At 32.8% G+C, this 13,338-nt stretch overlaps 1 protein-coding gene across 1 annotated transcript; it reads left to right on the top strand.

Annotated features, from left to right (window-relative positions):
* The first annotated feature begins 3,049 nt into the window (after nt 1-3,049).
* LOC128191256 (uncharacterized) lies at nt 3,050-8,774 on the top strand. Its single transcript, XM_052863344.1, has 5 exons — nt 3,050-3,380; nt 4,745-4,921; nt 5,673-5,798; nt 7,960-8,107; nt 8,283-8,774. The coding sequence occupies exons 1-5, from the start codon at nt 3,050-3,052 to the stop codon at nt 8,752-8,754; spliced, it is 1,254 nt and encodes a 417-aa protein (XP_052719304.1). The 3' UTR covers nt 8,755-8,774.
* Nucleotides 8,775-13,338: the final 4,564 nt, after the last annotated feature.

The following is a 13,338-nucleotide window of genomic DNA, read 5'->3' as shown; positions in this document are numbered from 1 at the left end:
TCCTTAGAAAGTTTACACCCGTGCCATATATTGAAAGGAATTTACAATGATTGATACAAGTTACAAAATGTAGGAATTAACGAAATGATTTAAAAGTGACTTACAATGTATCTAAGATAAGATTTAGTCAATTGCGTTTATGCTAAGTAAGTTCTATGAAACAACTATGACAAATCTTAGGAACTTCCTATTAAGTTATAACTTAGGCATATCATAAGATCTATCTTAGGAAACATCTTAGGAAATCTTTGTGAAACGGGCCCCGGCTTTTTATTTGTTAGCACAGCCTTGATGTGGTATAGGACCGGTGACATCCAAAAATAAACTCTCAATATTAATGCTTAAATGAATTTTTCCATATATGTTTTCAGCATCATTTTGAATTCACGGTCAAGTATTTTACCTCATTGTTTTAAACACCTTTCATTTTTTTTTTAAATATAGTTGAGGAATTGTTACATTTAGTTCATTGATACTATTTTGTAAAAGCATCGCAATAAAACCCAAGTGCTATTTTGCTCTACATGTAGATAACATTTAGTTTTTTTTTAATGTACAACGTTTGTGTATATTAGTTTCTGCTTTTCTGCTTGGTTTCAGGATTTTGTCGTCTGCTGTTTTCTTGTCTATGCAAACATTTTTTTCGGCTTATATTTGATTTACATTACTTAATTTACTTTGTTTTAAAACCTTCATTTTTAAAATAAATATTTTGGTTCATGATCAACTTCCTTCAGAGTTTTTATTCTTAATTTGTGTTTTTTGTGACATCAAAATAGACAAAATGGACAATTATATACGTAATTTAATTAATTATTTTATCGCTCTCGTTATATTTTATTTAGGCTTTATGTTTCCTTCCTGGTACAATCATACGTTTACATTTTTAATTTGTCTTATGCACTCGATTAAACGAATATTCTAATTCAAACTTGTGATGATATATAGATATGCCCGGGTATGACTCGTTCTAGATTCATTCTTTATTGTCGTAAACCCACGACAAGTCTCGTACACATGTACACATGTATAGTTATTAATCGTCGATATTTTTTTGACTATAAAATATTCAACCCAATGAGTAAATAAAATCTTTGATTTTGTTTTTAAAGTTACGAAAATTATGACAAAAATATAAAAACAAGCACCTGTTTTTAGGCACGTGTTAATATTCAAGCAATTGGTAAGATCTCCATCATAAAGGTGTGATGGACCTAACCAGAATACATTTATTATTCACAAAACAGAGGAATAACAAGGATTTGCACATTTTGTTTAAGAAATAAAATACACGGTTTTCGTGAGTGTTGCAAAATTTCCTGGTTGTAATCGTACAATCATTCTGCCCGATTTTAATATTTCTTATCTAGCTTTGACTAGTTACAGGACCCTGGTTTTTTTTAATGGCTATACCGTCGGAAATTCATTATACGTGCGACAAGTTCTACAAATCAAAATCATTTATCCAGATCTTCTGAATACCAAATAAACTAGCAGATATGCATTGTAAAATTCAAACAGTAGAGCGTAAATTTATGCACTCCAATTAAGTTTTAACTTTTCTAAGAACGGTTTGAGAATGTCAAAAGAATTCGTCATTTAAACATTACAACGATGAACAACTCAATTCCATTTTTTTACAATGTGCAATATAGATTTAATATATTATCCCATAACTATTAAATCTGGAATATCACTTTTTCTGTAGAGTAACTTTTACGATTTTTTCCTGGAAATACCCGCTCTTTAACCAGCTTTTACGAATCTGAATTTCAAATTAATTTTGTCGTGTTTCAGAAATTGGATTTTTAACGTTGAGAAGAAAAACATTCATTGTTTTCAAAAACGTCCAAAGCATTGTGGGTTAATGGATTTTTTTCTCTTGACGAAATCTGAATGTAATTCTTTCAGGATCATCTTTAGTTTGAATCTTTTTATTGTTCATTTTAGTCGATTAGGTTGAACGTAAATAAATATTGTTCTTGTTAACTTATATTTAGGCTTTATGTTTTCTTTCTTGTACGAACCTTAAATGTTTATTGTAAGTCGTTGTTTATGTGATCGGTTCATTAAGTATGCTCATTTAAACCTGTGATAATGAAGGACCAAACAAATTGCTTGTTTTATATTCGTTCTTCATCGTCAGAATACATTACTATAGTGTCAAGTATGTTTACATGCCGCCTGTAAAGTACCTTTGTTTTATGGATATTCATTAATTTCAACATAAAGAGGAATAAAATTCTTTGAATTCTTTACGGTTTGAAAATAATGATTATGGTATGCAAACACACTTTTGTTTGTACCACGCGTTAACAATTACGCGATTGGTGATAGCGCCACTATGAGAGTATGAAGGGCCTAACCAAAATAGGACATTAATTATTTGCAATACCTATAAATAAGCGATATTGTCGAATTTCATTTCAGAAAGGAAGTACGAGTTTTCATTATTGTTGCAGAATAGCCTCAGAGGTCGAGAAATGTTGTTCTGAAATTTAAAAAAAAACGTACTTTAACCGTACTTAGGATGTTATGAGATTGTCAAAAGACTTCGTCAAACAAACATTACAACCATAACTATTTGCAAAACAGAAGAAATATATCGTCTTTTTACTAATAATGCTAAAATTTTACTTTCATAGCGTCAACTTTTCGAGAGAAAAAATATAAGTACGCTCTAGAACAATTTTTTCATGAATCTGAATTTTATGGAGCATTTCTGTAGTGATTGTCTTTGATCGTGTTTGAGGACATTAAATTCTTATTGGATTAGATAAGTAAAATACTGTCGTATTCAAGAAGGAACATAGAATGTTGGTTTTTTGTGATATAGATGGATTCCCTGCTCTAGACCTTTTGTGAAAATAAAACAAATGATTATTAAGATATGGATCTTACTGAATATGTGTGGTGAGTAAATTTGAGACAAGACGTGATTTTACAATGTAAAAAACTATATATATTATGAAACTATAATAATTGTAATGGTTAATTATTTGCAGGATGGTTGAATGGTGTCATATGCATTCATGTGATTTGTACCTCGATGGGAGGCTTACAAACCGAAACCAATATTAATTGCAAACCAGATAAAGTCATATACGTGAATGAGCAATCGTTTAACTTTTTAGGTAGTGGTGTAAATAACACCGAATGTAATAATTCAACATCTTCAAAATGTTTCGACTACCTTGCCAAGGATTATTTTTCATATTTCAATGTATCCCGATCTTGTAACGAAAAAGATCAATGTTCATTGGTCTACAATGACATATATTATTCTGTGAGAACAATTGCAACATTTCAAACGTGTGGTTTCGGCAAACACAGTGACTTCTATCTATTAAGGATTGGAGTTTCATATGAATGTTTCCATTGTAGGTATTCTTTTAATTCATTACATTTTTATTACTTTGCAGCACTTCCAAATTGTTAATACAATGTCAGAGGTACCGTATACATGTAGATTAGAACGAACAAAAGCGAGAAAAGAGTACAATGTTTCAAGGAGAACAGGCTATCATATATATAAAGTATAAAAAACAGAGTAATTTGAGTTTTTCTAAGTTTAAAAGTATCCATTATTTCACAAATTTTAACAGTGAGAGGTCTTTAAAGCCGATTCGAAATTGTTGGGTTTTTCCCCAGTTGTAAATAATACAAGTTAGCGATGATGGTTTGAGGTAGAGTTTGTCGACGGAGCATCAAATAAAACTAAGCACTCATCAATATACCATTTGAGATTTACATGTATATTATAAACCCCGAAGCGACAAGAATTTAAGTTTAGTTTAATCCATTTGGTGAGTCTCACTACAATTTCATATGTATGACCGGTAAAAATTCACAAGTCGGTGTATCGTTTACAATTACAATCCAAACACGATCTACCCAGCGGGCATGGACATTACAAGGTACAGTTCAGTCCAACTGATCAGTATTGCTGACAACGACTTATTCATAGCAAAAGATATACATGAGGGGGTAAATAGAGCTTCTCTTCACAATATAGATAAATAATTATAATGATTACTTCTAAACGAAAATAATTATCACTGGGTTAAAGAATCATATATCACTCGATTTTTAAGTCGTTTCCTTACGGTGGCATTTGGATGGGGGAAAAATTCAAAAGATATGAAAAAAAATATTTTAAAAAATCAGATTTCCAACAAATTCCGACACAGTTCATTATTAAAACTTATAAATTTCGGGTATTAATCCATTGTGAAACGTCCATTTGAAAGTTTCTTGTTAAATAAAACAAGGGAAAAACAACCTTAGTAAGTATTCGGGACATTTGATTAGCCGAATAATTTGGCAATGTTCTGCGACATCGTACATTTAAGACTTATGCATCTAAGGCCTTAACACTGTAATTTTGAAAAACGTAAGCAAACGAAGACTTTGATCCTCAAGTCATGAGTTCAAAGTTAGCAAGTTTTTTCCCCCATTTCCACCCACAACATTTGAAAATGTTAATAAACAGTGGTGTGTTGTTGTTTTTTTTTTTTTGTTTTTTTTTTTTAAATATCGTACACTTCTTCAAAAGCATAACAGATTGTGTGCATAATTCAAATATCTTAACTGAATCAGAACCTTGCATGACTCTATTTTCCATTCCCTACGTTTATTCAAAACACAAAATTAACAGTACTTGTAATTCCATAACTTTACATTGATCAAATATTTTTTGTCAACTGTTATATAATCTAGAAAGGCTTCTAATTTTAATATCCAGATAAAAATCAAATTATATTCCGCAAAAATATTTCCAAAACACGAGATGGATCTCTGTATCTGAGGTCAAATGAAACTGGACGATGTTTCATTAGGGGATCCATTCAATCAGCCAGGATCCTGGAGCAGGTCAACATGAGATTCAATGTCAGTGATAGAAAATCCCACCTCTGTACAGGTAAGTTTGCTTATAAGCAGCAAATCGATCGCCGTAGTTCGACTAAGATAAGATCGAACTCGCTTTTAATTAAAAAAAAAAGTTTTAAATGGGTGTGTATATGTTGAGGGATATTTGTATTTTGATAACAGTGTAATCAATTAATTCTTTGATCTTCTTGCATGAATATTCAGCCAATGGTATTTTTATTATATATTGGTATATTTTTTGTTTACTATTGTTACTATTGCATAGCATAACTAGTATAACTGAATAATTACCAATCAACAAGCTTCCATCTTTGAACATTTGAGCAACAATTAAATAGTCTGATGATATTGTTTAAGAAATAACAACTTACATTGTAATACTTATAAAAATGGCTATACTTAGGTAGAAAATTTATTTAAAGTTTTGCATTTTAAAATCATGAGAGTCATGGAGCGTTAAAGGACCTTAAAATTATACACAGCTAAACGGCATAATCTGTGACTTGCTTCTGTATTAATACATATTGTTTTAACTATTTTTAAAGCGCATAAAGCATAAGAGTAAAAAAAACACAATAAGAGGCCCATATGCCTTGATGGACATATGTATATAAAAATGCCTGTCAAGCATCAATACACTGGTGAATTAACAATTAAATATAGCAATGCAAATAAAATTATTGTGGTTAAAAAATAGTGAAGACAATACTGAAATGATGTAAATATAAATTTAAGATTCCAAGATTAAAATAAAGTTTTTTTCCTCTATAATTTTTATTCAGAGTTGCTTACCAGTGGATCGTTTATATACGACGTAGACATGTCGTGTTTAGTGGGTGTTGACGGGTTCTATCTGGATATTCAAACAACGAAAACTAGACCAAGAAAACTGTGGATGGAATTTAAAGGTATGTCTAGCAGGATCGCCGATTATTGAGGAAACTGATATTTCCTTTTTAAAGCTCCTTCGGTTTTGTTAGTCGATGTTGAAATCATATATATAAACTATATAGCTTCCTCAACATATTCTTAGCTAGAACATGTCTTTTGTTATGATCTCTTTACTAAACAGTTTTTAGCTCACCTGAGCCAAAGGCTCAAGTGAGCTTTTCTTATCACAATTTGTCCTTTGTCTGTCGTCGTTGTCGTCGTCGTTGTAAACTTTAAACATTTTCATCTTCTTCTCATGAACCACTGGGCAGATTTCAACCAAATTTGGCACAAAGCACCACTAGGTGAAGGGAATTCAAGTTTGTTCAAATGAAGTGCCACGCCCTCTAAAAGGGGAAATAATTGAGAATTATTGAACATTTGTTGGTATTTTTCAAAAATCTTCTTCTCAAAAACTATTCGGCCTGAAAACCTTAAATTTGTGTGGAGGCATCATCAGGTAGTGTAGATTCAAGTTTGTTCAAATCATGGTCACCGGGGGTAGGGAGGGGCCACAAGAGAGGGATCAAGTTTTACATAGGAATATATAGAGAAAATCTTTAAAAATCTTCTTCTCAAAAACTATAAGGCCAGAAAAGCTCAAATTAAAATGGGAGCATCCTCAGGTAATGTAGATTCAAATTTGTTCAAATCATGGTCCCCGGGGGTAGGGTGGGGCCACAATTGGGGGATCAAGTTTTACATAGGAATATATAGAGAAAATCTTTAAAAATCTTCTTCTCAAAAACTATTAGGCCAGAAAAGCTCAAATTAAAATAGAAGCATCCTCAGGAAGTGTAGATTAAACTTTGTTCAAACAATGGTCCCCGGGGGATAGGGTGGGGCCACAATTGGGGGATCAAGTTTTACATAGGAATATATAGAGCGAATCTTTAAAAATCTTTTTCTCAAAAACTATAAGGCCAGAAAAACTCAAATTAAAATGGGAGCATCCTTAGGTAGTGTAGATTCAAGTGTGTTCAAATCGTGATTCCCGGGGGTAGGGTGTGGCCACAAGAGAGGGATCAAGTTTTACATAAGAATATAAAGAGAAAATCTTTAAAAATCTTCTTCTCAAAAACTATTTGGCCAGGAAAGCTCAAATTTGAGTGGAGGCATCCTTAGATGGTCCCCGGGGGTAGGGTGGGGCCACAATTGTGGGATAAATTTTTATATAGGAATATATAGAGAAAATATTTTAAAAAATTTCTCTTAAAAACTATTTGGCCAAGAAAGCTCAAATTGGCTTGTTACCATCCTCAGAAAATGTTATAAGTTTTACATAGGAATATACAGAAAAAAATCTTTAAAAATCTTCGTCTCAAAAACTATTAGGCCAGAAAAGCTCAAATTAAAATGGGAGCATCCTCAGGTAGCGTAGATTCAAGTTTGTTCAAATCATGGTCACCGGGGGCCACAATGGGGGATAAATTTTTATATATAGAGAAAATCTTTAAAAGTCTTCTTCTCAAATCTATTAGGCCAGTAAAGCCCAAATTTGAGTGGCAGCATCCCCAGATCATATAGATTCAAGTTTGTTTAAATAATAGTCCAGGGGTAGGGTGAGGCCACAATGGGGGATTTTTTTTTACTGAGGAATATATAGAGAAAATCTTTAAAAATATTCTTTTGAAAGATTATATGGCCAGAAAAGCTTCAACTTGTGTAGAGGCATCCTCGGGTAGTGTAAATTCAAGTTTGCAAAATCAAGTCCCAAGTTGTAGGGCGGAACTGTGATGGCGGTTTGAATTTTTACATAGGAATATATAGAGAAAATCTTTAAAAATTTTCTGGGAAAGTTTTTGGTCCAAAACTCAGTACTTAGTGTGAATTAAGAATTAAGGCAATTGTTGCTCGGGTGAGCGATGCGGCCCCTGGACCTTTGGTTATTTGTTCCTGCCTCTGAATGAAAGTTACAACTGCAAATAGTAATACAGGAGGTTTTTTTCGATCAATTAAAATACTGTATTATTTTTTTCAATGATAAAAAAAATCATTATTATTGTTGTTATTTTAAAATGGAAGTAAAGAAGCAAATATGTTATAAATAACGCTAATACTATAATTGTTGTACACTTTTAGAAATGTAACTCCCAGTGATTTTCAAAGCATTCTGTTTTATATCAAATTGATAATCAGGAACTTCGTTACAATTGGAATGCGGGGACAACATTCAGTTGCCAAATGAATCTGAGCAAAATGATGGATCTACTTTATTTCCGATCATAATGGGGCTGGTTGCTGGACTCCTGCTTCTACTAGCTCTAATTCTGATTGTACTCAAAAGGTAGGTAACTGTAGCAAAAAAAGTAGGGGAAGATTATATACGCTTATTTTTATTTTGATCAGGATTTTCGAAAATTACGGAAATACTGAAGAGATTTAATGCTAAAATATAATATCCATGGGTCATAGATTGACTGTACCATAGCGTTCAATGATGTTTTCTTTTTTAAACAAAGAAAAAGAGATCTAACGACAAGGGCTAAGACAAAGCATTATACCATGACTGATGGGACCACGCTTGAAGAATATCAGGATCGTACATATTACAACGAATTTCAAAATGACGTTCAGGGCGTACAAGAGATATCATCCTCATTTGATGAATATATCTACAGCATGTCAAACAATGATGCCAGCTATGAGCAAGTAAACATTAAAAAGAACACATCAAAATACGGGAGAATCAACGGAGAACAGAGTGTAAAGAAAGGAACAGTTGATGCCGAGAAGCCACAGAAGGAGTCACGTGATTCAAACAACGTTACCCCCAGGTTCATTAAGAGAGCAGAAAATAAACCCAACACATTCATTGGTGATGTAACGGACAATGTTTATGCCACTGTGTGTAAATCAGTTCATCTGGGAAGCATCTATACAGATGAAGGGGACATTTATGCCGAAGTTTCCACGCCCGAAGATGGAAAATAGCGTATAGTCTGTCCCAAGATATTAATAAAAATACACAAACCTGTGAAAAAACAGATTTTTCATACTGTCAAAAGGGTACCCTCATTGTACAGGTCGAGACCACTATATTTTGTGACGTCGGCATAAATTTGCATACTAAATTAGCCATCTGTTTACTTTTATCGACAAACCAATCAGGTGAATGAGTTGCAAGGCATTGTGGGCTACTACAAGTTTCAGTGTATACAAAGCGTATTGAAAATATATACCATTTTGAATTGTCCTTTGGAAACTCATTATGAAAGATTTTTCAGAATTTATGAAATTAATATGGACAGTTATGTCTGAACTTCAATTTCTATGCTCACATTTAAAAGGTATATCATATGAGGACTTATATCAACCTATTTAAATACCCCATTGTCACTGTTTAAAAGAAAGGTACGTCCTATAGAATTAGAAGCAGCGAGTACCGTTTTTTTCACATGATATCCCATATTTAAAGCAACATTATTAGAATGCGCGTTGATATTTTCTTCAGGGACATTCATCAGATTGCTTCACGGACAAAATACTATATGCTGCACAGCTTGCGCTTCTGCGTTTGTATATTTGTGCATTTCTACTACCGTGGCTATTCACGTATGTTACAAATGTACAGTTACCTGTATTTATTTCTAGTGCACAATGATAAAGTCACCAATACACAACTGTGCAGTTTTTTCTTATCAAAACCTGTTTGTACTTGTATGCGTATGTTTGTCAGTCGTTTGATACTGATCATTTTTGAAGCAACAATTGATCAACTAAAACAACAGTATTTTTCAATGTGAGCATGGAACAAAGTTAATGGTACGTAATCTTTCCTTTTTTACCTTCTAAAGTAAAAATCAAGATGTACAAACATTCCGGCAGGCAATTAAATATTGTGAATAAAACAGACAAAAACCACGTGCTTTTGTTGAATCATAGACACGTTGTAGACCGTCATGCATTGCAACTCATTCATTGGATTGGAGAATCTGTTTGACGAAAATACTGTCACGTGTTAAATAATGCTATCCATATAAGGTAGTGTACCCGACCTGTTGTACGGATAACTCCTCCTACAGTTTTCAAGATAGGAAGTTGTTCTTTTGCATCTCAATTGTATATATATCAGTGGTGTGCATATTGCTAGGATTTTGATTTTTGATAATTAATGAAAAAAATACCAGCTTTTGAACTTAGTCATTTTTTGACAAAATATTGCATATGGTAGTGTTTATCAATTCAGGGTTGACATGGATTATGGATACAGTTCACATAAAAGAAAACCCGGTTTGCTGTCACATTGACAGTTTTTTACTAGTTTTTTTATTATACCAAAATTTATATTCATCTAATAACTGAATGACAGAATAGGAATTTCAGCGTTGTGCGCTTTATTTAAAATACTAGTAATTCGGCTTTTCCAGTGGATCTTCCGTTGTATTACTCATAGAATACGGCAGATATTATGTAAAAATAAATCAAAATTGCGGAAACGGATTAAAAATAATAAAAAAATTAATATCATTGTGGTCTCATAACTGCAATACTATGTGCAAACAATTTTTCATAACAAGCGTTATTCACATTGTTTGCAAACACCATTGCAGTTATGAGGCCACATCTTTGAAAAATTAACAATTCAAGGCTTAAATAGTGCAAGGACGGTAAAATTATCTTCATTATTTTTAAAGTCATGAACCTTTGGGTCTAATATTCAAATACCAAGCCACAGATACAGATAAAGAACTTTTATTCAAGTTATTTCATCATTTAAAGGCGGTACTATATACGGTCATATTGTTATTAAATATGCATTTAAGTCTTAAAATTCGCTGTTATTCTATATACTTTTAGATTAATTAATATTATACTACAAAATGTAAATGCATTATAAGCATCGTAACTGAAAGAAGAGCTTTATTGTTTTGATAATCACTTATTGTAACTCTTTTACATCAAAATATTCCTTATCATTAACAGAAAATAAATTTTTAACATTTCTTTTCATATGATAAAATTCTATTTGTGGATAGGCGTGGTCATGTATATTATAAATCAATGATTTGATTCTGAGTAGAAATATTTTATAAATGAAAGGATTTTTGTTTTGACTGATAATTTAATTTTTTCGATTTGTATATATCAATATGAATTAGAAAAATTGATTTGTAATATATTCCATCTTCAATACCATCAATAACTTCATATGAACCAACAATTTTCAAAATCATCAAAAACAGGTATCATTTCTGCTGAAGAGCCCATAGGAACGACATTTTTATGCCCTATGTCTGATTTAATTTAATTTTTTTAAATAACAATGACATGCGTGACCTTCTTCGGCAAATTAAGTAAGAATAATGTAGAATCATTAAAATTCGTGGGGAAAGCTCAAGTGAGCTATTCTGATCACATTTTGTCCGTCGTCCGTCTGTCCGTCCGTCCGTCCGTCTGTAAACTTTTTACATTTTGAACTTCTTCTCTAAAACCGCTTATCCAATTTCAACCAAATTTGGCACAAAGCATCCTTAAGGGATGGCGAATATAAATTGCAGAAATAAAAGTCCGATCTGTATTCAAAGCGGAGAAAACCTTGAAACTGTAGAAAAAGGGGGGGTGCATTTTTAAAAAACTTCTTCTCAAGAACTACTGATTTCAATTCAACGTAGTTTAGCATAAATTATCCTTATGGGAAGGAAAATATAAATTGCAAAAATTAAGGTCTAATTCTGTTTCAAATCTGAGTTATTACGAAATTAATAATAAAGGAAAGGCGTGTTTCAGCTTCGCGTTCGGCATCCGGTAAAATGGGTAGGCAAGACTTGGCCTCGGCAAAACAAAAGATTGGCAGTTATTAATCTGCCAATCTCATTAAAATTTCAGGATATTTGATGGACCAGTAATATTTGTATTCGCTGTAAATATGCCGCAAAATAATGCGTATTTGGAACTGACGATTGCCGATCTGCCCCGGCTTTTATTTTGCCACGGCCCGGGTTTGCATACCCATTTTACCAAGACTCGTATTCCATACTTCTAAAACGAGGCTCTTTGTTTAAAGCAGCTATGACATTATACGAAAAAGGGTCGACCTGACTATGATGAATTTGCTTGTTATGCAACAGTTCGCGTATGAAGGGAAATTTTTGAAACATGCAAAATATATTGGTGCCGATTTTGTGAAGTAAATTGAGGCTAAATATTTCAATGCGTTGACAGTTTTCACACATGACGTTGGTGTTAGCTTGTTCTGATTTTCGTTTCGTTTTCATTATTTATGCTTTGTAACTTGGAGACTATCGTCTGTATTTCGTGATTTTTACGTATCAAATCAAACAGATACTTCGGTAAATCAAACAGTTAACTGTTTACCTGCGCAAATTAAGCAAAATCTGATGTATCAAAAAAGTACTGAAATACAATTCATTCTATCGGTAATTCGGCATTATCTTTTGCGTAATGGTAGATTACAATGCAATAGGTTTTGTTGAGTGACAGTCGCTCGGCATTTTCTCGAGTTTATTCAGTTTAAATAGAGTTTGATATCGCTGAGGGAAATATGTAGGTATATATATATATATATATATATGATTCATTTCGAAAAAATAAATTGTGTTCTTTATTTGTTATAGTGCATGTTTCTTGTGTTTAATTGTTTACAATTTCTATTTACTAACCATATTTGAGTGTTACGCTTCGATTTATAAGCAAGATACAGAGATTTGCTCACAATTCTATGTTTGTACACAGATCTTAAAAACTAACGATTAAAAAAGTAAAGAAATTGTCAATATTTATTAAGAAAATTTTCAAAGTCTGTTCTTCCAGAAACCAACTTTAACAATTATTGTATTGTAAACTTAACCTTTAAAGCTCACCTGAGGGTGGGGCCACAATGGGGGGGGGGGGGGTCGAAGTTTAACAATAAAATATATAGAGTAAATCTTTAAAAATCTTCTTCTCAGAATTAATCAGACATGAAAGCTGAAACTTGTGTGAAAGCATCCTCAGGTAATGTACATTCATAGTTGTGAAAATCATGACCCCCGGGGGTAGGGTGGGGCCACAATGGGAGATCGAAGTTTTACATAGGAATACATACAGTAAATCTTTAAAAATCTTCTTCTCAGAAACTATTCAGCCAGGAAAGCTGACACTTGTGTGGATGCATCCTCAGGTAGTGTAAATTCAAGGTTGTGAAAATAATAACCCCTGGGGGTAGGTTGGGGCTACAATGGGGGGGTCGAAGTTTAACATATGATTATATAAAGTAAATCTTTAAAAATCTTCTTTTCTCAGCCAGGAAAGCTGAAACTTGTGTGGAAGCATCCTCAGGTAGTGTAGATTCAAGGTTGTGAAAATCATGACCCCTGGGGGTAGGTTTGGGCCACAATGGGAGGTCGATGTTTTACATAGGAATAAACATAGTAAACCATTAAAAATCTACTTCTCAGAAACTAATCAGCTAGGAAAGCTGAAACTTGTGTGAAAGCATCCTCAGGTAGGGTAGATTCAAGGTTGTGAAAATCATGATCCCCAGGGGTAGGGTGGGGCCACAATGGGGGGGGGGTG

Source organism: Crassostrea angulata, chromosome 7, assembly GCF_025612915.1.
Source record: "Crassostrea angulata isolate pt1a10 chromosome 7, ASM2561291v2, whole genome shotgun sequence".
NCBI lineage: Eukaryota > Metazoa > Mollusca > Bivalvia > Ostreida > Ostreidae > Magallana > Magallana angulata.
Note: the sequence above shows the minus strand (reverse complement) of the source record. Positions and strands in the feature narration are given on the sequence as shown.

What these genes read in the sequence shown, in the direction of transcription:
- LOC128191256 (XM_052863344.1), top strand. Translation starts at nt 3,050, where the DNA reads ATGGGAGGCTTACAAACCGAAACCAATATTAATTGCAAACCAGATAAA. An exon ending in ACTGTGGATGGAATTTAAAG is followed by an intron (nt 5,799 to 7,959) that starts GTATGTCTAGCA and finishes ATTGATAATCAG; the next exon opens with GAACTTCGTTACAATTGGAA. An exon ending in ATTCTGATTGTACTCAAAAG is followed by an intron (nt 8,108 to 8,282) that starts GTAGGTAACTGT and finishes TTTTAAACAAAG; the next exon opens with AAAAAGAGATCTAACGACAA.